Genomic DNA, 25,901 nt, shown 5'->3' on the forward strand with positions numbered 1-25,901 from the left:
CTCAGCAAAGGTTGTCAGTCAAGAGAAGCAGGAAGTTCTCCAAATCTTGGACTGGATCTCAAGCAGCATTGATTTTGTTTCTTTTCATTCTCCCCTCACCCCGAGACTCTGGAGTATTTATTTCCAGATGAAATATAAAATGTACTTTCACCCGAAGGAGAGAGAAAATTCTGGACCGCTTAGCAACAGATCAGCTTTTCTTTTTCTTTTTTGTTGAGTTTACTGAAAGTAAGAAGAAAAATCTCCTAAAAATTCTTAAACAGGCTTAAATCGGACGCGGTGAATCCTGTTCCTTCTGCGCCATTTTCTGTCACGTTTTCCTTTCACTCAACTTTCTATTAATATTCAAGGATGCAGCACTTTGAACACCCAGCTTCTTTAGCAGTGAACCGTAGTTGTTTATTCTCTTTGCAGAGGACATTGTGTTGAACAAAATGTAGTGGTGACATGACATATCTGCATTCGAAATCCTTGGCCTTGTGTAGTTAATATTAAATGCAATGATAATTCAGTCAGAGGGATTCAGGCACAGAATAATAGTTGTGAGAAGTTGAAACAGTGTTTTACTTTTTAAATTTGAAAATTATTTAAGTACAATTTTTTCCACTTTTTTTTTTTTTTGTACAACAAATACATAAAGATTTGATTGTGATTATTTGTTTATTTTTTCACAAGTTTGACTTCAGCTGAAATTTCTAAGAGGAAAACATTCGAGAAAGATTGTTTTGATTTTGACGATGCTGCGGGTTTAAAACGCGAAAGATATTTCACAATATTAGGAAATAAGCTTATTTTTCGATTAGCCAATAATGTAAATACGTCTACATTTTGACGACATCCAAACTCATCGAGGTGCACCTGTTCCATCAATATTGATCGTATCAAAAAGGAATCGAATTAGCATCGACATGGCCTTCTCACCCACTGGACTTCTTCTTTGCAGCCGATCCCGTTGTAGTCACAAAGGGCAGCGTACGTCTCCGAAAACCCGCCTGGAATGACGAGACGCGTCCACAAATCACAGACGAGGTGCAAAAAGATAAATTAAAAAAAAGTTGAATAGGAATCTGAAGCTTAAAATATTCGAGGTGCATTAAAGTCAGAATGTGTGAGACTGAGATGGGCTGTCAGAGCGGGGAAATGGACTCTCGATTGCAGTCGTTGTTGACCTCCAGTTACGTGGGCATGTGTGTGCAGAACTGACCGCAGGTTTTCGGAGGCTCTAGCGACGATTCGGAGCTGGGTGAAAACTTCTGGCTGCCATCGGGCACGTCTCCCTCCGCTCTGCAAATCGGAGGACTGAAAATGGAAAAAGAAAACAGGACAAAAAAAAAAAAAAAAAAACGTTCAGCCGTGCACAAAATCTACAGGCAGGTCATGTCGAACTGAGCTGCAACTTAATGTTTGATACCTGCAGTGGAAAAAAAAAGAAAAAAAAAAGAAAGAAAAACAAAAAAACAAGCAGATGTTAAGTAGGTGTTTGCTTCTCCTGGTTGCTGTCCTGCAGCCAAGTGTTGGTGTGAAGAACTGTGGTAATTGCAACAAAGGAAGAGACGAGGTTTAGGTTTCTGAGAAAGAACAGAAATGAAAATGTATTGTATTGTAAAGTCTGGAAATGAATAGCTGGGAATGTCGAAACATCCATCTAACTTCTTATCGTGTCAGGAAAAAGTATCCCCCCCTACAAATATCTTCACTTTTTCTTTGCCAGTGTTTCAGCTGTTTTACCCGGATTCGATCTGCCTTTTAGTGGCGATAGATTTAATTTAGCCGGTGACAAGTAAATCAATCTACAAACAATTTGCCCACAGGTTTTCTGCTGTATTTCACAGTAAAGACCCAACGAGGGATCCTCTTGTCTCATTCTGTCAAATAGTTAAACACAGGGCTGACGGTTCAAAAGTGATCATAGTTAAACAGTTAAAAAGCCAACAACAAAAGCCAAAAATCATTGCAAATGAACAAACCACTGAGACCAGGTTTAGCAGTAATCAATCCGACGGCTCGTAAAGCGCCACCTGAAACACCCGCAGTCCTTCAGGCACATCTAAGCTGACACAAATCGCTCCCAACAGGAGCTGCGCATTAAAGAGCTACGGATTTAGTTGCAGGTCGGACAAAATGAGCAGACCCCTCTGCAAATGACTCCCCTTTTCTTTTCTTTTCTTTTTTTTTTTTTGCCCTTTTCAAAGCTGCGCTCAAAGGCCTGGCACAAGACGGCTTTCAAGCTTCGGCGCAGCCCGCCCGTTTATTGCCGGGCAGGCTTCTGCTATTAGCAATAATAACAATAATGCATGTCTCCTTTCTGGCTGAGTTACGTAAGCGCACAAAGAGAGCATTTCGACAAAACTACACAAACCTCCACAGCTAAACTCTGTAATCATTTTTAAGGTTACTACAGAGCCCTGTTTGCACTGAGGAAGAGGCTCATTTGCAACAGGCTCATCTTTGTTCATTACAGACACTTAAGTCAGAGCTGAGATGGATCAAAAGCTAATACAAAGTCAAAGCTGATTATGACATTGTGCACTGGTCATGAATAAATAAAAAGCAGACAGGAGAATTTGATTCCTGACATGCTGGTTGGCAACCTAACAGCAAAGACTTCTGATGCCATTGTTTCTTTTCTGAAAGCTGACACTCAGTATGCAGAGATCTATAAGAACAGGGATTTTAAACCAGCGAAATACATGAAGTCGGATTCTGGAGAAAGTCACCATGGGGTGCCTTGCAAAGGCGTTGCATGCCTAAAACCTTTTCATATTGCCCAATCTTCAAAATATCGCATTGAGATTGTGTGTGGCAGACCAACAAAATGCGGAGCAAAGTTATGAAGCAACAGGATGCAAGGGTGACCACATTTCTTCACAGATTACAATCTGAAAAGTGTGGTGTGTGTGTTGTTCTAACGCCCCTTCAGTCAGTACTTTAAATTCGCCTTTTGCTGTAGTTGCAGCAGGAGGTTTTCGTCAACATACTTTGTAGCTTGTGATTATAATGTCACCAAATGCAGGAAAAAACAACAACAAAGTAAGTAAGAATCCTTTTACCGTTCGTACATCATGTTTGGTTGCATCTGCTTCCTTTTTTTTTTTTTTTATGAAAGAATTACATCACGCTGTTGAATTCAGCACACACCGCGGTTAATCCTGTTTGTCAACAAACCGCACACACCTGACCACATCGGTGACCTTAATCCTTCCTTATCACCACAATCATCATCGGGAGGCAGTTATTTTTACACCATCTGCGTTTTTCACTTCGGCGCAGCAGAACCAATCAGTTACGCGGCTGTGCAATCAAACCCACATCATCATCTCTTCTTCTGTTCTCTCCGCTCCTTAGTGCCTTTCAATGTGCTCACTGGAAGCGAGCATCTGCCAGGAGCCGGATGAAAAACAGCCGTTTAAGTGCGTGGAACTGGAGGGCCAACAAGCGCGCCAACGAGCGGGACAAAGTCAGATGCATTGAGTTTGAAAAGTGTGGAGGAACGTCAAAAACTGAGAATCTGAAAGTAAATCGGACTTAAACACAAGACAATCCATCCAGGACAAACGGTCCAGTTCAAGAACGGCTTCTTGCATGTAGAGTGAGGGTTTGCCGGCGGGTTTTTTACAGCTGCTTCATCTTTTTCCACACGTGGAAGAAGATGAAATAAAGCTGTTGCAAATTACAGCGCCGATAAAAACAAACAAATCTGCCGGCTGAAGAAGAAAACAATACAATGACGAGTGTCGTTCGTCTCGGAAAACAAACAAAAAAAACACAAAAAACTTCATTTCTTCTCCTTCAAGACTTACGCATAAATGGAGTTGTTGAAGACGCGGGAGAGGGCGTAGTTGATGTGGTTGACCATGTGATCCAGCTGGTCCTGGGTCTGAAGGCGCAGCGAGTAGGTGGTCTTGTCTGTATCGATGACCACCTGCACGTAAACACCAGATCAGTTTTTCTCCTGCGACAAGTCACTCTTATTGGACGGTTCACACACAGGGGAGCTTCTGACCTGGTGTTCTGGATAGGTGTTCATTGCTCTGATTTCCAAAAAGTTGAAAGTGACTTCCACCTGAAAGAAGAAAATGGGAACAAACGATCACTTTGGTTTTCAGCGACGCGCATAATGTATGCACATTTGAAGAAACCCAAAACAACAACAACAACAATCTGTTGAGAATTGCTACAACATTAATCAGACCCTGGAGTTTTAAAAATATGCAAATGGGGTTAAAAGAAGAAGTCACTGCCTGCTGAATCCAGAAAACAATGAATGCAAATTGACCCACAACAGTTTCGACTAAGTCTGGCCTCACACCTTAAATATCTACGATTAAATTTAGATCTCATTATTTTTTTGTCCAGCTTTTCACATCAACTTTTATTTGAACACAAATTAATCAAGAATGTTTTTCTGTCAAAAATAGAGCCAATTTACAGCAAATGTCATTGTGAGGCTCTTTAAAAGTCAAACAAGAGTGAATCAAATACAGTTCTGTTTTGTATGAAGTCTTTTCACATTGGCTTTCATTCAAATTAAAGCCAAGAACACAATAAGATTGAGATCAACTAAAAAGGGGAAGTTGGTTTTACGGTAAGAGACACGACCTTCCAAGGTCTTGAATTTCTTCTTTTGTGGTTTTTTGGGGCTGCAGTCAGCATCCTCGAGGGTCTTTTCGGAGGGTTGCCATTTAACCTTTTGGGCCCATAGCCTTCAATAATAACTGTCTTGACGGGTTTGACCTTAGAAACAATGACTTTTTGCTGCTCATGGCCAACAGATTCCACGGGAGAATAGCCACCGATGTGAAGACTTGGAAGGTTCTACCCAAACTCCGGCATCCTGAGATTGTATGCCAAGCAGATGAAGGCAAATGTGGCGAATGACTTTATGGATCCCCAAAGAAGAGTGGAGTAGTGAACAGAAACAAATGAAGGTCTCAAAAAGGAAATGGAGAAGCTGTGGAGAGTCCAGGTCTCGTTGGTGCCAGTGATCATCGATGCACTTGGAAATTGGACCCTGAAATTGAGGAAGTTGCTGCAGTGGTTTGCACAAACAACCTTTCAGATGAGCTGGGATACTGCACAGAAGAGGAAGCTTTACTAATGTCCAATTTCAGTTTTAGACTTCGTACTCAGGGACAAAATGTAAACTATCTAGATTAACAATTTACATCAAAAGCAAAGACAAGAACCAGGAAGAGGAACAAAGATTCTCTTTCTGTCTGTTTTCGGCTCACATATAGATCATCCCGTTTTATTGGGAGATAAAAGTTTTTTTTGCTTTCAATATTTAAGATACCCTTCTGTTGCCTTATACCGGTGGCCACATATCACTTTCATGGTCAGTATCATTACATACCATCATCGGAGTTGTAAATATTGCTTCTCCCTTCTCGGCTGAGGATTTTGTTTTGCCTCGGCATTAGCGTGAGCTCACGTCTGGCAAGCAAAAGGCATTAAATTCCACTGAGAGCGAGAAACATTTACCTTGGTGGGCACTTTGACAGCGAAGAGATACAGTCTCCATGTTGCCAGGACCTGAGGGGGAGAAGACATTTATTTTTGTTTCTGTCACTGAGCCGGCAAACGCAAAGACGCAAATCACAGCAAACAAAACAAAAAGAAAGCACGGCACAAAACGTCGCACGAAAAGAGCGCCAATCGTCTCCGCGGTTCGTCCAAATGAACGGAGCACTCTAAACATTAGCCCGCTAATGGCGACGGGGTTAGGCGGGATGTGAAAGAAATATAATGATGAGCCTGCGAGTCATGTGACAGACTAATTTATTTCAGTAAGTTGTGTTGATGGAACTAAGTAGCAATTATTCAACAGATGCCTCATTGTGCAAGAGAGAGACAGAGAGAGAGAGAGAGAGGAAATCATCGGTGAAACAGGAAGATGGAAGACAAAGACGAAAAAACAAAAACTGCTTTTTGTTGGCAAAAAAAAAAAAAAGAAGAGGGTTTGGGGAGCATTACCATTTTAAAGTGTCTGGGGTAAAACAGGAGAAGCAAAACGAGAATATATTAATATTCTGCCCATCCTATTAATCTCATTTATAATTCAGAAATCCACAATTAGCATACCCCATGTATGCACACTGTGCATCTCTCCTCCACTCACTCCAACCCTCTCTGTCTATTAGTCACACTTCCTCTGTATCTTCTCCAGTCTCGCGCTTAGTTCTCTTTCTATCTCAGTTTTAAATCTCTTTCTTGTTTCATGTCAGTCCATTGGATTTATCTTTTGTTGTTGTTTGCTTTTCATCTTCTCGGCCCGTCCCTAATTCCTCCCATCTCCACGCCGTACGTCTTCTCTGCCGGGTTTGTGCCCAGAACCCCCGACACCTCACTCCATCCCCTTGTGCCCTCAGCCCTTTCCACCCGCCGCAGTTCAGTTTTTTCTATTTCTTTTCTGCTCTGTCGCTTTCAATTCCTCAAGGCCTTTTTGTGCTGAATGGCTAATGGCGCCCCGCAGAGAAGCGGAGAGAGGAAGAAAGAAAATCAAATGTACAGAGACAAAAAGAAAGAAGAGGGGAAGGGCAGATAGAAGCGCAAAGACATTTTTTCAATTTATTTATTTATTTTTTCCCGCCTGATAATGGACTCTTCGGATTCCTCTTAACGATGCCACACCGTCTCCCGGCAGAGGCGGCGTTACACATCAACGCCCGGCGCCTTAAATATACAGACAGACACGCACAACAGACTCCAACAGAGTTCTGAGACGAAACCAAAGGGAGATGGAACGATACCTCCCATCGAAACGGGAACAAAACCAGAAAACGAATGCATCTTCTCTGAAGATCTGAAGTCAAACAAGAAGCTTGAGGACAAGTCTGAAAGCGTCTGTAAATGCAGGGAGAGCGGGGCACTTCCAGACGGAGCCGAACCGAGACATAAACAACTAATTATAAAGTGACTAATAAAAGCCTTCAAAAGGCCCCGCAACCTGACGAAGGGTCTCCTCTTGTAAACAAAGACATCAATAATGCAAGCCCGCCAAAGGGCCAGCTGGAATCTCGGGAAGATTCCAGCTCGGGTCACAGACTTGGCATTAAAAGCCCAGGTTGCATCAGTGTGCCCTCGTACAGCAAGCAGGGCACCTGAGGGTACAGTATGTCAATCTGACACTCGTCAAACAGCTGGTGGGTGTTTTTTTTTTTTTTTGCGTTACACAAATAAATAAATGACAAAACGTATATGAAGAAAACCTATAATAAAAGGTGAATCGAAGGTTGCCTGAGGTGACGCTGCGTCTGAGGCACAAACGGAAAAGCGGTGGCGCCGCTGCATGACTGTTGTGGAAGAGGTTCCGAAAAAAAACTGATACTCTGAAATTCTCAGCTCCAAACCGATCTAACATTTGGGCTTAATAGTTCGATGACGGCATTTTTCATAAATTACATCAGAAGTATTTCTGAGCTTCTTATTAAGACACTGAATCCACATGATAATGATGGCGAGCTACAGGACTGTAGCCACAGCTACCATGGGGCAGGTTGCTACGCTGCGCCGTCGGCCCTCCTGACCGACACCAGCAGGCAAGATGGATGACGCGTCTTTTCTAAGGACTCAACAACAGAGATGGATGCAGCTGCGGCTCAAACCGGCGTCTGGTTGGGTGTTTATTGTGGTACTGAGCTATGACAGCTTCTACACTAAAGATTGTTGCCATGTACTTTGTAGCTCTGGTGAGTGTTAACTGATTGGATTTTTGAATTTCCAACAACCTGAATAAGCTGAAAATCAACTTATTTCTCTGTACATCTCTGAGTCCTTTTGGGGCCTTAAATCCCATCTCATTATCGGGGGGACCGTAAACAGGGACATTTTTTAAGAGTGATGTTGACGGGGGTCAGCGAGGTTACAGTGAAATGTAACGCAAGATATGCACATTCAAGCTGCAGAACCAAAAAATGACTAGCAACGCACATCAAACGTGTTTTTCTCCGTAAACAAACTGTTGAGAAGTGAAACTAAAATTCAAAAGCTCCTCACTTCGGCGGCTCTAATGGAGCCTGTGCCGTTCAGCGCCGCTGTTGCTCTTCCGACACTTTGATCTAATAATGGTAGGGGAGGAACTAAAAACTAATAATTTTTTTCTGAGATAAATGGCAGATTTATTTTGTTATGTTTGCTTATTTTGTCTTTTCATATTGACATTATATAGACGCAAACGTTTCTTCAGTGATTTTTTTTTTTGGGGGACAATTCTAGACTTTTCCCAGACATTTACCCCTATGTGGGGCGTGGAATCATAATTTCCCTCCTTATCCATAATTTATACTTACAAATATTAGTGAGTTACGCAATAAAATCTGTGATACATACACCCTAAGGTGTACGTTTTAGGTGGGTTTATAAGAGGATTGTTGTAATTATGCATAAAGATTACGTCCTTGGATTGGGAGCACCCACTTATCTTTGGATAAATTAGTTGTCTCAAAAACACAAATTAAGCCACAAGAAAGAATATTCAGCAATTTATTATTAATTAGCCCTGCCAGCCAGAGCTTAAGACAAACCCCGGCAGAAGGAATCGGGCCATTCGGCCTACTTGTTGCATTCTCCTAGAGAGCTCGATCCAAAAAGCCTGAAAAGCTGCTCAAATGCAGCTCCTGGAACTGTTGGAGATGAGATGGTCAGCTTCTTCGATGTGGTCAGCCAAGAAGCCAGCAAGTGACAGTTTGAAGAAGAAGAAAAGAAGAAAAAAAAACACGAATGCAGGAAGTGGCAGGAGAAAGGACTGGAATGTAAAGATGACAAGATGAGAGGTAGAGAGGTGCCCTTGCTGTGATGTGCGAGTGTCAGAAGCTCCAGTTCAAAGAACCGACCAGCCAGCCGGCGAGTCGGACCCGGCAGCGACGCCGGGAGAACGGGGACGGGGCTGGTGTGTCACTCAGGAGAGCCTCTGTGCCGCACACACAGGAGAGCAACTTTGTGTCTCTTTTCGCTCACACACACACACACACGCACACCCATTCATGAGGGAGGTTCAGAGGGCGGGGGCTTATATTAATCTTAAGCTGTCAGGCTCTTGCACTTCAAACGAGATGTGGTGGAAATCAAAGCATTTCACTGGATGGTGTGTGATCGCACACGGGCGCGCGCCGCGGCGTGGCGTAGCCTCCGAGGGAACAAGCAGGGGGGCGGGGGGTCTGTGCCAGATTTGGTCACCAGCGGTATTTTTGGCCCGTCCACAAGGGCACATCAAAACGAGCGCACAGAAAATTCCCAACACGCTCACATCGAAGCGGACACATGCTAACATGTCGCACATTCATGAGACTGGAGGAACTAGTCACACCCCACAGACTGTTTCATATTTTATCATGTTCCATCCACAGTCTTTGAAGCATTTTAGTAGTTTTTTACCTTACATTAAAAAGGAGTAAAATTTTTTTTAAAATTTAAGGACAAACTATATACTGTAGACTTAAATCAGGCATGAAGGTGGATAGTTTGGTCTTAACTGTGGTTCTTGTGCTGAAACAAGAATAAGCCATTGACAAAAAGAAAGAAAGAATAAAGAAAAACTGCACGACCAAGTCACTAAGTAACTCAATAAATTAAGTAAGCTCGAGAAACAGAGCAAAACCATGTTGTCCTTCCATCTGTTCATGATCGGGAAAATGGAGATGTCCCTGATTCTGATGGATGACAAAGGAATAAAATCACGAGGAAAAAAACAAACGCAGAACTTGAGAGTATAATAACGCTCTGGGTTTTTTTCGGAAACAAAAAAAGAACTATAATCCAGAGCTTTGACACGGAGATTTAAAAATTAAATAAATAAATAAATCAAACTTTTGGCAAACTGACAAAGCCAAGATTAAAAGGAAAAAAGAACCACCGGGGTTAAATGGCGACAGACAGACGAGACGGAGAGAAGGACAAGTGTCTGGATTGAAACGAGAGACGGGAAATGAATAAGATGTAGAGGGGTTTGCCTTTACGTCCTGACAGTGCACGCTCACACTCATTCACACTTTCTCTCTCTTTCTCTCTCCCGCTACCGCGAGGGAAGAGGGAAGGTCAGCAGTCACGCTTCACACTCACGCCGCCACAGGCTCGCCGACATGTGTTAAGATAATCAAAGGAAATTTCAGTCCTAATTACGGCGCCGAGCGCTCGCCGTGCGCCATCGGATGGCAAATCTAGAGGCCTGCCGAGAAAAACGACTTTTCAGAGGCAATTTTGCAGGGCCAGAGACATTAAAAAAAGAAAAAGAAAGAAATTCATGGCGATGTTCGTTACGTTTCAGAGAGAAGACCGCCAGAATGAAGGGGCTCATCCTCAAAGCACGGGCCACATCTGTATCAGAGCTTTTGTGCTGCGCCTTCCTGCAGAGCCTTAGAACACAGCTGGAGGTCTCTGGGAAACTGAGTCATCACGCAGGCTCACTTTCACCATTTTGAATTATGTAATTGACAGAGAGCTCTTTGGCCTGCATTCACTATCAGAGCGGACTTGCTGTGTGTCAGACGGGGCTTTTCTCAACGACGGCATAAAATGCGGAGGACAGAAAGAATCGCGACCAAAGACTGTGAGGCTGATGATGTTGGCTTTTTTTTCTTTCAGTTTTTAGCGTGTTAAACTGGTTCGTTGCAGCACAGAAAATGTGGGGTCTTGAACTCGACAGAGAACAGAAAGAAAACGCAGACTTTCTGCAGCAGAAAACATTTTCCTGAGACAGACTAGAAGCTCTGGCACTGACGAAAATAGTCGCCAAAAAGCGCCAAAGAGATCCACGGCTCAGGTTAAGTGGCAGCATTTATTGTATCGTTTATCAGTTACCATGATACATTTTTTTTCGTGATAATATTTTGATTCATCGTTGTCACAACATATTCAAATTAATGACATTTAAAGCCCCTAAAACTCGCTGCATTGTTAGGATTATTTTCACAATTGTTGACCGTTTGTTCCATAAAGCTGTACACATAAATATCAACAAATGTTTATATCGTAATCAGACGCAGCTTCTGTGTGCATTTCAGCGATAAAAATCACTTTTTGACTTCTTAATGTGATTGCGTGTTACAAATTGGAATGTTTTTTTCACAAATTGGTGTTTGTGCTTGTGAGACTGTGATTATTATCATGCGGTCACAGTTGTACGGTTACCTAAAAAAAAAAAAAAAAAAAAAAGTATTAATAGTTTTTGTTCTTACAGCAGTGCCACAAACCATCTTGATAAATCTTGAAGTCCACATCGTTCTCACGTCGTTCAGGTGGGAGGATCTCAGGACAAATATTGGTGCACTCATCGAATTCAAGTGTTGCTTTTGGGTTTAGCAACATACTGCCAAAAGGATTAAGCTTTTCCTTTAGCAGACAGAGAAACTAGCCAAACTGGGTTTTTTTCCCCATCATTTAAGCATTATGTGTGGCAGAAAATTTACTCTGCCTTTTGCTCTGAACAAATCACCCCCACTGGGTTAGGAAGCATCATAAGGTGGGATTATATATATATATATATATTTTTTATCTTTTTCTTTTTTTATCAGTAAGGACAGGAAAGCTCACCGGTGTTGATTGGATAAAGTTAAATGTAGGGCAAGAAAACCTGCAAACGACTACAACAGAGGTTCACCTTCAAGCAGAACAACAACGTTAAAACAACCGCAACAACAGTGGAACGGTTTAGATCCAGGTATGTAATAGAAGATTTGAAAATTGCTGTACAAAGATGAGCTTCATCCAGGATCTCAGATTTATAGCATGAATCCATAATGTTTAGAAAACAAAGCATCATTTTTCCACCCACAATAAAATGACGTTTTATTTTAGACGCAAAATCCCAATGAAACAGAGTTTTGCAGCAAAGCGGGACGACTGCTGAGGGAGTTCAGGGCACTGCAGGTGCGAAAGGCACTGGCCGTCTTCCAGCTGGAAGACAAAGTTGCAGACAACATTAAACTTCACACACAAGGCGACTTATTCATATTGGCAGCCGGGCGCTTCCTGCTGACGCTGCAGCACCAGGTGTCACTGGGGTGAAGCAATGAAGTTTGCAGGAGGAGAACGCTTGCTCAGAAGCAGGTCTCCAATTACACAATTTCCCTGAGTACAAGCATCGAGCTTCAACTTTCCAAGTTTCACTCTGGAACTTAGCTTTTTACAAATTACATCCGCACGACGAGCCCAAGTCGGTGGGACGCATTCAATAAGCAAACGAGACACGGCTACTGACCTCCGGGGGGAATCATGTGGAAAAACGAGACGTTTTTCTGGACTCGGCATTATATTTCTGATGCGCCCATGAAAACGTGGAGAGGTAGAGCGGCGAGGGGCCCATCCACTATGCGGCATCTGTATGTGGCTAAACAAAACATCGACCAATGCATGATCCGTGAACACGCATTTTCCCAACCACTAAAAAAAAACAACAAAAAGACACAGAGCAATGCCTCAGGAGAACATCTCGTTCTCCGGCTCATGACTTTTTCTTTAAACGAGATGCTCGACAAAACTCAGGAGTTTTTGGGGCTTTTTTTCTTGAGAGCATAAAAACCGCAAGTGTGCATGAGATGCCAGGGCAAAAAAAACCCCAACGAAGATCAGCTTTCAGATGAGGTTTGCCCTGAGGCGGCCGCACGCTACACTTGCTCGCCGTTTTCTTTATCGGCGCTAAAAACACCAAACGCTGAGGCAGCATTGGAGCTGCTCTTGCCTATCGGTCGGCTCAGGTGTCTGGAGCGGTTTTGGCGAGCTGCAGAGGAAACGGCGCTTCCGTGCGCCATTAAACATGGATGGATGATGTGCTGCACCTTGTCGGAGGAATTGAAATGAAATAAAACTAACAGCGTAAAGCAAATCAAAGTCACCCGGAAGACGTGCGCGTTCTCAAGAGATCGCCTGAGAAGCTCGCCGTTAAAGCGCCGCTTAACGGATTTCCGAGCCTCGCTTTCAGCGTAGACAAAAAAATTTACATTTATGTCGTCGTTGATAAGATGAGTCAATCCTGGTCTGAATTAAAATGTAATTTCCTGTTGTGGAGGTGGCATCATGCTGTGGGGATGCTTTTTGTTCTCTTTTTTTTTTTTGTCATTGTTTTTTCTGAGCCTTTTTCTAATAATTTTGTGTTTTCCGTTTTCGGGGTTGAGTAACTCAGTTGCAGCTTTTCCATCACGTAAATGCTGTAATTTCTCTTACAGCATTTAAAGTCATGGCATCTAATGTGCCACAAATGTACACTGTGGATACATGACATTAGAAAACTATGCAGTGGCGAACATTTTAATCTGCTATTTATACAGCATAGTTTGGGGTGATCATTCTGCTGACTCCTTTGTCTCTCGTCGGCCATTTCAATACTCGCCAAATGCCAAACTCTCGGTTGACCTTTTGTATCGCAGACGCCATCGTCCACTGTGGGTCTCTGCTGCAGGGACTTCAACCTGGTGGAACATATTGTTACCATTGAAAGTGTACATTTCTATCTGTGCCGATCATATCTTTGTGTTGCTTTGATGTCGTTCCGTGTTAAAGTATTAAGTGTCATAAATTGTGTTTCCATTAAAAATGTGTGTAAAACTTTGTTGACTTTCCGCTGATGTTGGAAAAAACAGAATTTTGCAATCGGGCAAATTTGGCGAAAGACAGAAGAAACCTGTAAGAACAAAATTACCTCTTCAAAGCATTGCATGTTTTACTTGTAACTAGCAGTCTGTAAGACGTGCTACTTTCAAAGTAGCAGAATAGTTTTTGCTTTTGTGTTCTTCAATCGTTGCTGAATTTCTGCAAAATCATAGTAGGTTTGCCCATAAAAACGAGAGAATTTTGAGCTGCCTCAGTTATTCTTCCCTCTTGTTAAAGAGATTTGTGCAAAAGCCCTGTGACTTTCTGATATTGTACCTCAAATGACTTTATTGCCACCAAGCAAAAGATTTTCAATTTCCATCAAAGGGCTTGATTTTTCCAAAGGTTTCCTTTTTTTTTCTTTTTTACCCAACACAAACACAAAATTGCATTCCATTGACATCGTCAGAGACGTTCCTTGCTGCAGTCTCTTTCAGGCTTTCACGGTTTCATTTTAGAGGCAATGTTCGGGCATGATCTCACACGGGTGCACGTTCGTCAACATCTGTTTTTGATCCACTTCCACAGGGGGCAACGAACAGCAATCCAAGTCACCAAGGTGCTGCGTATTTGTCTGTGGCTAGATGAGAAGCTCTTATAATAATAATGACAACAATAAGAAGAATAATATCGCATTTCATTTACAGCAACTTTCAGAACCAAGGACACTTTTCAACACTAAAAACACAAATTAAAACGTTGATAAATGTCTGTAAAAACACAAAACCATGAAATAACTAAACAAAAAAAAAAAAAACAGTCAAAGTGAGAAAGCTTAGTTTACATTTGACACGTAGAAGTGGGAATTCAGGAAAAGTAACGTTTTTGGTCGTTTTTGATCTCATGTTTTTGGGGGTCATTTCGGGAGGATGGCCCCCTGGGAAGCTTCACCGCTGAAAACGACGGCTCCCGCTGTGATTCGTTTGATTTCCAAACCCTCAGCATCCGTTTCCAGACTTCAGAAAGACAGTGACGTTGCTTCTCAACAACTCTTCAGTTTATTTTTATATCGGAGCTTGATGTGTCACTTCTACCTGCAGTACATTTTCATCTACTTAGGTCTTATTTCAAGTAGGGCTAGATTGTGGTGTTTGTTCAAGTCAGTTGTTTTATATTATGTATTGTTTTATTAATGTTAAAAATTAAGGTGTGACCAAAAAAGGCAAGTCAAGACAGCAATGGTTCACCAGAGCAGAACTAAATCCTGGGAACAATATGTTATCCATCCTGCTTTCCCTGCTTTGATCTAACAGATATTTTTAGACTGAGGGAGGAAACTGGAGTGCACAAAGACCTCTGGCTGGGATTTGAACCGAAGACCTTCTTTCGGCAAGGCACACTATCCAGTCCCAGAATCCCTGAGCATGAGGCTTTTTCCAAGTTAAAGAAGGCTTCCTAAAGTTTTTCGGCGCGAGACGTTTCGTGCATAAAAGAGGGATTTATTTTCAAACTTCCCCCACGTCTTTGCCAGGCTGCTAACAAACGAAGGGAGCGCTGCGTCATCGACTACCAGGAGAACCTTCATCCATTGGGATGAAAGTTCACTTTCACTCCAAACCTCTCATTTCAACCGGTTTCAGCTTGTAGAGACCAGAAAACGGGGAGCCACTTACACTTATGAATGATTTATGTGCAACGGGGGGACTTTAAAAGGCAATTCAAAGCCATAAATCATCATTACATATTACACCCACCATGAGTTTCATAAATTACAACCCTGCTGTAAACATCACACCCCCCCCCCACACACACACACACCCACACACACACACACACACACACCCACACACACACACACACACACACAAACATCCTAACCACACAACTACAGTCGCTGAACATCCAAGCATAACTAAACCTTCAGACGGCGAAGTAGCACTTAGCCGACCTCGGCTCTTTGGGCCGAGTTCTCTTGAGCAGCTTCTCTGCGTTAACTGTAGAACCCTGGGCAGGGATGAGCACCCGAGTGTGTCCAGGACTGTCAAGCAGTGACTCGCTCAGCAAGTAATTGGCTATTATTGGTGAGAGCACAGAAACCGCAGAGTCAACAGAGGATAAAACGGAGCAACCGATCAGGATAAATAAGTGGCGGAAGAGCCAAATCGGCAAGTGGGGCATCACAACACATCAGAGATTACCTCCGCATTCTCTCTCTCTCTCTCATTCTCCCTGCTCACTCCATCCTTCATTCACACTCCTCCAGTGGGAAGCCCTCCCCTTTCCCTCCATCATATTCACCACCCCTCTCTCCCCCCACCTCGCCCTCTCTGCCTTTGAAGATGCTTTGTTTTCTTGACTTGCCTCTAATCTTCAAATAGGGTGATCTAATAACGGCCGCAAGAGTGTGTGTGCAAGCGAGTTCTGTAGCTCTGAGCCTTATGTGTGTATGCGTGTGTGTGCGTGTGTGTCTGTGTCTAAGTGAGCTGTACATGCCAATCTGCACGCATGTAGTGTGTTTGGATGCGATAGATGCATGCGTGTTGATGCGTCCCGACACGTTGCCCTGGGTGCTGTTTGGATGTCATGCTGTGCCCTCCCAGGGTCTGTCTGAGGTGTGTGTGTGTGTGTGTGTGTGTGTGTTCGTGTGTGTGCGTCACAGAATGACGGCTGGTACAGTCAACACACAATGACAGTTGGATATTAACAAACCTCCAGAGGCGAAAAGGGGGCCGGAAGAAGGAGCAAAATTTAGAACAAAGGCTTAATGATATACATAAACCAGAAGCATAAAGCGCTAATCTATTTCACTCTACCGCCATGAAACGCAGGGAAAAAATGGGAGATGTCATAATGACGACTATGATTTTGACCAGTTCATTCCAGTTTCACATGCAGAGAAGGTAAAGGGAGAAAGTTGCTGCAGCCTTTTCCTGCAGGCTTTAAAAAGATAGATACATTGCAAAGTAAGAAAACCTCCTGTGGTCAACATTTGGACTTATTAAAATTGTAACTTTCAGTGCAGATCAGTGGGATGTAATATGGCACACTTACAAAAACGTTCACAGAAGGAAACGGTGGGTGATATTGAACCGTTTTCGTTTCGCACGCGTGCATTACGTCGGCTTTTAACTTCTTAGGTCACGAACACGTCTGCAAAGCGCCGTACGTAACGAGTCGACGCCGTTAAACAGACGCTCCCTTCCACCGCCAGCGATGTTTTCGGTATTGTGGGCATTTGTTGCGCAGCGTAGGATGAATAAGCCGCTCCATTTACAAGCCTGTCTATTCAGCCTTCATGCGGACAGGTAAACGCATTCATCAGAGCGAAAAGATTACTTTTGAAGAAAGAGAGACCTTGACAACGAGCTGGGATGAATTTAAATTGTCTACGAGTTCTCCCTCCTCCCCTCGCTTAGCGGCAGGGTTTATTTGGATAGTAAAAAATAAATAAATAAATAAAAAGTCTTGTAAGGCAAAGACCTAATTGAATTGCTTTGGATGGTAAGAGGAGCTCAATACCCCTTAACAGGTCTGAGGGAGGATGAGGGGACGGAGGGGAAGGGCATGAGGAGAAGAAGCACAGGAAGTAAGCGTGGTGGCGGAGGGGAGACGACAGGGTGGAGAATAATCGAGATGGACAGATAAGGAGGCAGGGAGGGAAGGAAAATAAAGAGAGGGGGGAGGTGGGGCTGGAGCAATAAAAATATAAGCCAGAATGGAAGACAGACAATAGAGATTGAAAAAAAAAAAACGAAGAAGGTGGAGAGCGACTAATTCACTTATCAGCATGTGCGTCTTGCTGGCTTCAGGGGGAGGTAATGAGCTCACTCCTGTGTATAACGACACCGTGTGAGTAAGCGATCGGTCACTAACGCCGCTGACTAATCGTCACTGTGTCATAAACAGCGGTGGCCTCGGCGCCGGCGGGTTCCTCCGCTGCGTTGCGGCCTGCCCACGGGCCTTCTGGCATCCGCATTTTCTTTACTTTAAAACAAACTCGACAAACGCCACGCCAGCACACGACGTCTGGGCTTATACGCCCTCCCTCTCTCTCTCTCACACACACACACACACGCATACCACTACCGCCTGTGGCATTAAGGTCATCCTGCCACATCTAATAAACTCTCAGCCAGAACTCAGTAGGCAGTGGCATGGTGTCCACTTTGCTCTGCTTAGGCGGCATCTGTCCTAAGCCTGATTTGCAACGCGTCTGTCGGACGTCTCGCGACGCAAAGCGCAATCTGCGACTTCTTACGACTCCCTACGTTTCTTGGAGTTCGGTCCGACTGAAGTGCTTAAATGTCAAGTTGGGTCCCCCCCGTCCCCAGAGCTCAACTACCAGTGTTCACAAGTATGGTCTCTGCTGGTGGAAGAAAACAGAGGCTCTTACCAGGATTCTGTCCTCTGACTTGCCGCCTCTCGTCTCCTGCTTGATGGCTCGCACAAACTTAACGGGCTGTTTGTCCAAAACCTTCCTGATGCTCTCTGGTGGGGGGAGAAGGGGACGGAGAAAGAAAGAGAAAATATAAAATACATAGTGATCTAAATTAATCATTTAAAGACGGCTAAAGGGTTTTGCAAAGAAAATTGATACAACATAAATACACAGCCCAGGCCGAAGAATTAGTGTAAAAGCTCTTATAAGTAAGCACCGTCTTTATTGATAATCAATATTGATTGAAGTCAAAACGCCGCTTGCCAAAATATTTTTTTTAATTTTTTTTTTGCTTTCTGTTCCCTGATGGGTCCTTAGCGAGTGGTTTCCCCACAGGCAGCGTGGAGACATTGAAAGCTACTTCAACCACAGTAATGGGGACAGTTTCCCCGTTCATAAGTGATCATTATTTTGAAATGACTGATTGAAGCCATACGGTTCCAGGACTGTTCAGAATCTTATTTGCGCAACTGGTTCACTTGATAAACTGAATATGACAGTGAATAAAAATAACTACTGGAAATTCTTAAAACTTTTAGATGTTCCAGCAGGTTAACAGTCTTACAAAACACATTAAAATGGTAAAGCAGGCCAACATTAACCATCTGGAGAGGCCTTCTCATGGCGCCGACTTTAGTCAGCGACTCGGTGAGAATAGGTACAAAACATATTTGATCGGTCAAATATCCAAAATTGCACCAGAAGTAAAAAAAAAAAAAAAAAAAAAAGTCAGACGTAGAAATTCAACTTCAAGTGACTGAAATGTTTTAGAAAAAATCTGCAATATATTCAAGCTTCCAAATTTTCTTCCTAGAATTCACTGAAGTTGTCGTACAGCCATTGCACGGCGAAAAAAAAAAAAGTTCAACTTAATCATGAAAAGAACACAGTGATTTACATTTATGCAAATGTTGGTTATATGCAAAACTGCAGAAAACTACACAGCAACATCTCGAGCTGCTATAGGAACAGTAGCAGCTCAATACTTTATGAACTGAAGAACAGAGGTACTCCTGTTGTAATGCCGTTTATATATTTAAGGTGAAAACCACAGTAAATATCGATTGCAGCAACACTGAGCTTGAGCTGTTATCCTCAATATTCTGTTAGTTTTCTGCTTACGTTAAATCCCTGAAATGGAGAGACCGGGGGGAGGGAGCCAATTTCCCATGTGTATTCGGATCCCACCTTTTCACTCCGACCCCTATTCAGTTATTTAAATTGATACAAACCTTTTAAAGCTAAATGCTGACAGAGAAGTACAACTTAATATGGTTAATTTACTGCCAATATAACACGAGAATTATGACTTCTATATCAGCAGAGATGCAATTTCAGCACATTGGGTCTTCACCTCTGAGTGAAATATTTGTAAATCATATTCTGAGCTTCGGAGTTAACGGCTCTCGAACATGATCAACTGCGCTTTCTCCATTAAGAATGATTTGCTGGAAGAGGGAAATAACATTTAACAAAACACAAAAAGGCATTTTGTGCAATCCATGATAATAACCATGTAAAACTTTGCTTTATGCTGGGGTTGAATACCTGAACAAGAACCTGCCAGAGAGTGTAACGTACAATAAGAAGGTAAGATGACGATGAAGCCAACAAGTTGGTGCTCGGTTCTGTTTCGTTTCATCATTTTCTCAACATCTGACCAGTAAAACCTTTATTTTGGAACCATTCAGAGATAGTTTGTTGATCGGCGTTTCTTCCATCTCAACAGAATCCTTCTTAAAAGGGCTTTCTGTTTCATTGCAAAAGTAAAAAAAAAAGAAAAATCACATTTCTTATTGTTAACATGGATTGCTAATTTAAAATAGGCCATAGAGTACAATCAGAGACACAGTGCTTGTGTGAACAGCCACATGGAAAACTAACAATATGCTCAAGAATGAACTGAGGTCCCTGCTGCACTTCGGTGGATCAGTTTCAGAGCACTTTGTTACTGTAAACCTCTGAGTTTTATTTGAATTTGTTTTTATGAAATGGAGGAAAAGTGCATTGTCTTTACATTAATGTTGGCCTATAGCTGTGTTCGTCCCTCTTAAGCCACAACAGTGTAAAACCACCAGCTGTCAGGTTTCAGAAGTGTCTTAACTTTCTGCTTCATCTGCTTTGCAAAGCAGCTCCAGCTCAGCCAGAGTGGATAGAGGGTGTCTTTGAACATCAGTTTTCCTAATTAGATTAAGATCTGAACTTTAATTAGACCATTCTAACATCAGGATATGCTTTGGTCTAAATCATTCTTTTGTAGTTATCTGTGCTGAAAGGCTGTTCTAATAGAAAGTGGACCTGCACCCCTGTCTGAAGTCCCTAGCAGGCTCTGTCTTTTTCTTTTCAACCAGATTTGCATTTTGTTTTTGGCATTTTGTATTTTTCAACAAAAAGTCAAATTTTGGTCTCATTTGGCCAGAGAACCTTTGTTCATGTTTTGCTATATCCTCTGCATAGATTGTGTGAATTGTGGTTTTATGTCTTTCTTTCAACGATGACTTTTATTTTCCTGGCCACTCTTTAAAAAAAATAAATAAATAAAAAATTTGTGAAGTGACATAACAGCCTTGCTAACAGATTCATCCGCCTGATCAACGGATCTCCAGATCTGCACCGAAACGATCGCCGCTGTGATTAATGCTCCCCCTTCCTTCCTCGCGAGTTCAAGCAGATGGCCAAGTCTTGGTAGGAGATTTGTAGGGAGCTGTCAACAGATTCCAACACCTTGGCTCTGGTCTCTCTCCAGTTAGTCACCAAAGGCGTCTCGTCTGCTTTGATTTTCGCTGACCTTGCCCAGTCTGTCGAATTCAGGTCGAAAGTCATGTCGCTGGTAGGTTTAGAGGTGTACCGGGCTATTGGTTTTGAAATTCATGAACGGGGAGATTTTCTGGGCATTGACTATTGTTTCATGACCCAACCTTGCTGTAGACTTCTCCGTCGTTTTCCTCGACCCGTCTGCCGAGTTCCTCGGTGTTCACAAAGCCGCTTGTTGACTTTGGTTTTCTTCTAACAAACCTCAGAGGGCGTCTCAGGACAGCCATGTTTAACTGCGGGGCTGAAACGATTCACCGGATTAATCGATTATTGAACTAATCGTCAACTGATTTAGCAATCGATTAATCGTTGACTGAAGTGCACAGACTCAAAGGAAAAAGTCATTTGCTGAAAGAAAAATCAACGCATTCAGAGCTTCGTTTTGTCACCGAAACTGCACAAATAATGGTAACATTTGGCATTTAAGTTAACACCTTTAGATGTAAATATGTTTTACCCAAAACTCCTCAACCAGTTCAAATTCACTAAAGTTATAACATTTTGCTGCATTTTAGGCAGTTAAAAAAAGGCTTACATGTTTAAATGAAAAAATCAGCGAAATGTAAAAATCTTTACTAGATTACTCGTCAAACTAATCGATAGCTTAATCGATTAGTTGCACCGCTAGTTTACTATTGCTGTTTTAATTACATTGATGCCGTATACTAATACAGAGACTTCTGATTATCCTGATTTCATTTTGTGGCATCAGGTTAAGGGGGCTCAACAGAAATGCTTGTTTGTAAAAACAAAAATTGAAAACCATGCGTAATTGTCTTTCCACGTCACAGTCATGCACGACTTTATTGGATGCTACTTTATAGTACCGTGCTGCTTAATACGGTTCACAGCTGCAATGTGGGAAAACATGAGAAAGTAAGTCTGAGCACAACCTGCGAGGGAGTCACACTCCGTCAAGCTGGTCGACCCTCCTATAACTCACTGAAACGTGCTCGAGTACTCCATTTACAATTTCCGGTGTTGAGCCACACCATGTTCCGCTATTACGCAAGCACAATGTCAACCTATATCTTCTGACGGCAAGCACACGCGCGTGCCAACAAGCTGCGAGATATATTCGCGGCCCACATCCCAACCGAGCCCGCCACTCGAAATGAGCGCTCATGGAGCTCAGCAGATGGGAGATGCTGCGAGTCGTGCTGTGTCACGACACTCCATTGTGTCAAAGTCTCCCAGACTTCTCCCACCAGACTGCCGTTCTCCCCCGTCCGGCAGCGGCGGTGGAAGTTGGCCGTCACGCCTGATCGAGCAGCGGCAGATGCGGGGAGGATGAGGCGGGGGCGGGGAGCTCGCCGGTGGACTGAGGGAGGGATCAGCTGAAGGCAAACACGGAGTTACGGGCATTAAGGACCCAATCACTTAAACCATTTAACTTACTATGCGGCACTCCGGTGGCCTGCCCGGGTGACCTCAGCATCTGCTCACAAATTGTTTTACGGTTAGAATATCATTATCCACCCAGTTCTTAAGAAATATAGATTTATGCTTGAAGCAAATATTTTGGTCATTCCAAATAAAACATTTATGAGGAGAAAAGTTATGTTTATAAACCAATAACCAAGATAAAAGAAGTTGTTCATGGAAGCTAGATAAATTAACAGGGAGCTTTTCTAATTTGTAGTTGCATCTTAATAAAAAGTCTAGGCCACCCAAGGATTTAAAGACTTGTGTAGGAATCCAATGCCACATTGAGTTAGGATTTTTCAAATATCTTTGAATCCACCTAACTTTGAATGTAGAATGCAGGGTTTTAAAATCCAGAACATTGAAACCACCAGAACTTAGTCTATTTATCATAACATTCTTCCTAATAAGATGGGGCTTCTTTTTCCAAATGAAATTAAAGAGTATTGATTGATTTTTGAAAATTGATTGATTGAAGTATTGATTGATTTTTGAAAATTTTCTCCAAAGCCAAACAGACTGAGGGCTTTGAAGATAAATTCATGTTCTATTGAGTCAAATGCTTTTTGAAAATCTAAGAATAAAATAAAGCTGTTCTCTGAAACCATTTCTGGATAATCCAAGATATCAAGAACCAGTCTTATGTTGTAAATAATATGCCTTCCAGCCATAAATCCGTTCTGAGATTCCTCTATAATTCCACTAATAACTTTTCACTTTTTTTTTTTGCCAAACAAATAGCTAAAATTTTGTAGTCATTGTTCAATAAAGAAGTAGGACGCCAATTATCCAAAAATAATGCATCCTTCTAAGGTTTTGCTATTAGAGTAATTAAACTTTGAGACAGTGATGGGGGGAGTCTTTCATTATTGATGCTTTCAGTAAATGCACAATGTAAAAAAGGAGTGAGTTCTTCTGAGAACATCTTGTAAAGTTCTGATGCAAGTCCATCTGTGCCAGGGGATTTATTTGATTTAAGACTATTAATAGCTTCTTTAATTTCGTCAAGCATGATTGCAGAATCACATAATATTTTGTTTTGGTCACCAATTATTCCTATGCCACTTACGGAGTTAAAGAAAGAATTGTGTTACTCAGGCCAATGTCTAGACTCGTATAATGATTAGTAAAAAGTTTCACATATATTTGCAATTGTTTTGGGGTCATCAATAATTGTGCCACTTGAGTAAAGTTTGGTAACACCATTTTTTGATTGTCTTTGTTTTTCAAGTTTAAGCAATGCCAAAAATGCTGAAGCCAAACATGCTAGCAAGTCAAGTTTCATTGCCCTGATGCAGTTCGTGCTAATGATGGAACCTGAGTCGCATGCTGAATGGATTTTTTAACTTACTAATAGTTAAAAACATTCACAAGTCTTGGAATTAAGAGCAATCCTACGCCTCTAATGTTGGCTGGTTTGGTGACTGAGCTAATGTAAATGTCTAACTTGCAAGCAAGTTGAAGTTTGCAACCCTGAAGCAATAAACGTCTGTTAAGAATGACAATTTCAATGGCAAAGGTGTACATTTCATCTCAGAATAAATGTAAGTAGTTCATTGCTAATTCAGGAACATTTTAAGTCACATGCATCTTAGCAATACCAAAAATGCTAAACTAAAAAGAAAGGAAGCTTACATTTCTTTCGAGGGTTATACACGATCTCTGGCCCAAAGTGGGTCCTTGAGGGCCGGCGTCCTGCACTGTTTCAGTTCTCTCCTTGGTTTAACCCACCCGCATCCAATGATGGCTCGTCGGAAGGCCTAAGAAGGACACTGACATGCTGAGAAGGTTGTGACCACCACCAGGGAGAGAACTAAAGTATGCAGGACCGACCCTGGGCACCCTAGAGGAATCAGTAACAATGAAATCTAGTTCTTTGGATTGTAAGGATGCTGGCCTGTACAAGACAAGCTTTCTTCTCGCCTATGAAGTTCTATTCGTCTCCGCGTGTACTCTGGCCGTACCCCACGATGAATCCAAACAGCGTCACGCTTCCACCGCCATGTTTTGCCAGGATGGTGCGATTGTTGTCAGTGCTGGCTCTCCGTCCATTAAACACAGCAATTTGTATAAGCCAGAAAGGCATCGCCACACCACCATGCCGTCACCCAACGCCGTGTTTTGAATGCAAATCGGTCTCGGTCTCTTTTGACCTGATAACCTTCCTCTGAATGCTGCATGTTTTTTTGTTTTGTTTTGTTTTGTCAAATCCAAAAAGTCTTTCTACAGTTTCCAGCAGCTTTCTCAGAAGTATTTATCCCCACCCCCTCCTCCACCTCGCCCTCCACTGACAGGTGAGTTAATGAACCAAATGCCGCCTGGTGCTTAGACAGAAGGGGCCTGACAAGGTTGACCTGGTAAACAGCGGGACCTAACAGGATAATCAGCACTGAGAGAAGGGCCTTCTCTGACATCCCATCGTCTAAATATGTTGATGCGCTTTGTGGGCTGCACTGTCTGAGGACTCACAGTGTAACACACACACACACACACACACACACACACACACACACACACACACACCCCACCACCATCCTCCCCAGTGCATTCTGCTACAGCCTTCTGCACGCAAACTGCTCCCAGTCACATCCCAACTCCCACGCACACACACACACACGCACACACACACACACACACACACACACACACACACACACACACACACACACAGAGGATGGGGGAAACTCATCATGAATCCATAAAGTGCAGCGCGCTCGCACTTAAAGGCTTAAAAAATAACTCGGAAAATAAAATGGACCCAGCGCGGTAAAAAGCAGTTGTTGTTTTTTTGTTTGTTTGTTTTTTTTACTGCACAGACGAACGCCAGAAGTGAGCGTCCACGCACGTAGGTCGACAGGACCCACAGTTCACGCAGGCGAGCGTGGCAGTTTGTCTTTGATTTTTAGTTATTTAGTTTGTTTCTGCGCTTCCAGCGCCCGCCTGCGGTGTCAAACCGGTTTTAAATCACATTCAGAGAGAGAGAGAGAGAGAGATGGGGGATCAAAAACAACAACATCCAGTGATCTCTCCCCCAGCTCATCCATCCTTCTCGTTCGTTCCTAAAACACGCCTCGACTCCGCACCCGCTGAACTTACCTGTGATTTCCCGGCTCACGCTGACAAAGCCGGCCGCCGAGTTCTCCTTTGACGCCATGGTGCGCCGCTATGCCGCTACGCCGCGCTCCGTCCAGCCCTTCCGGCCGCTTCTCCGTCCTCTTCTCAAGTCGCCCACCCGCTGACAGGCGCTGCCCACTTCCTTTGACGCTCCCGTTTCCCCCGGTCCTGTTAATATCCGGGTGTCCGGGGCTGGTGCTCCTCGGCGCGGCAAAAGTCCGTAAAGTGAGACGCGGAGCGCTGCCACCGTGCGCACTTGCAATCTCCACTTCAGCACTCAGGAAAAGAGCAGAGAGAGAGAGAGAGAGAGAGAGAGAGAGAGAGAGAGGGAGGCACACAGAGGAGAGAAAGGGAGACTGGTGATGATAGGGTGCTGGATGTTTTTTTTTGGGGGGGGGGTTTGGTTTGGTTGCGTGTAAAAATGTAAAAGAGCTGTGGGGCCAAATTTTGCAGGGCCCAAAATACGTGGCTCCCATCAGGTGGCTGAGAGACAACAAAAGTAAGGCAAACCGAAAGAGAGGGTCTTCATGTGTAGCTGCATAGAAAACTGTTAAAAAGTTCATTTAGTCTGCATTACATTTGAACAGTC

General features: G+C 43.0%; 1 protein-coding gene across 3 annotated transcripts in view; it reads right to left on the reverse strand.

The window, feature by feature from the left end:
* carmil3 (capping protein regulator and myosin 1 linker 3) overlaps window positions 1-25,580 on the reverse strand; it is a 98,684-nt gene extending 73,104 nt beyond the window's left edge. For all 3 annotated transcript variants that reach the window (XM_055033052.1, XM_055033051.1, XM_055033050.1), the window contains exons 1-7: window positions 25,295-25,580; window positions 17,915-18,009; window positions 5,482-5,532; window positions 4,004-4,063; window positions 3,801-3,922; window positions 1,205-1,299; window positions 922-992 (exon numbers count right to left, since the gene is read on the reverse strand). In XM_055033052.1, the coding sequence (XP_054889027.1) occupies window positions 922-992; window positions 1,205-1,299; window positions 3,801-3,922; window positions 4,004-4,063; window positions 5,482-5,532; window positions 17,915-18,009; window positions 25,295-25,352 (552 nt within the window). In that variant the 5' untranslated portion in view covers window positions 25,353-25,580. The remainder of the gene's footprint in view (window positions 1-921; window positions 993-1,204; window positions 1,300-3,800; window positions 3,923-4,003; window positions 4,064-5,481; window positions 5,533-17,914; window positions 18,010-25,294) is intronic.
* Window positions 25,581-25,901: the final 321 nt, after the last annotated feature.

The sequence above is a fragment of the Poeciliopsis prolifica genome, unplaced genomic scaffold (assembly GCF_027474105.1).
Source record: "Poeciliopsis prolifica strain line A6 unplaced genomic scaffold, Auburn_PproV2 SCAFFOLD008, whole genome shotgun sequence".
In the NCBI taxonomy this organism is placed as follows: Eukaryota; Metazoa; Chordata; class Actinopteri; order Cyprinodontiformes; family Poeciliidae; genus Poeciliopsis; species Poeciliopsis prolifica.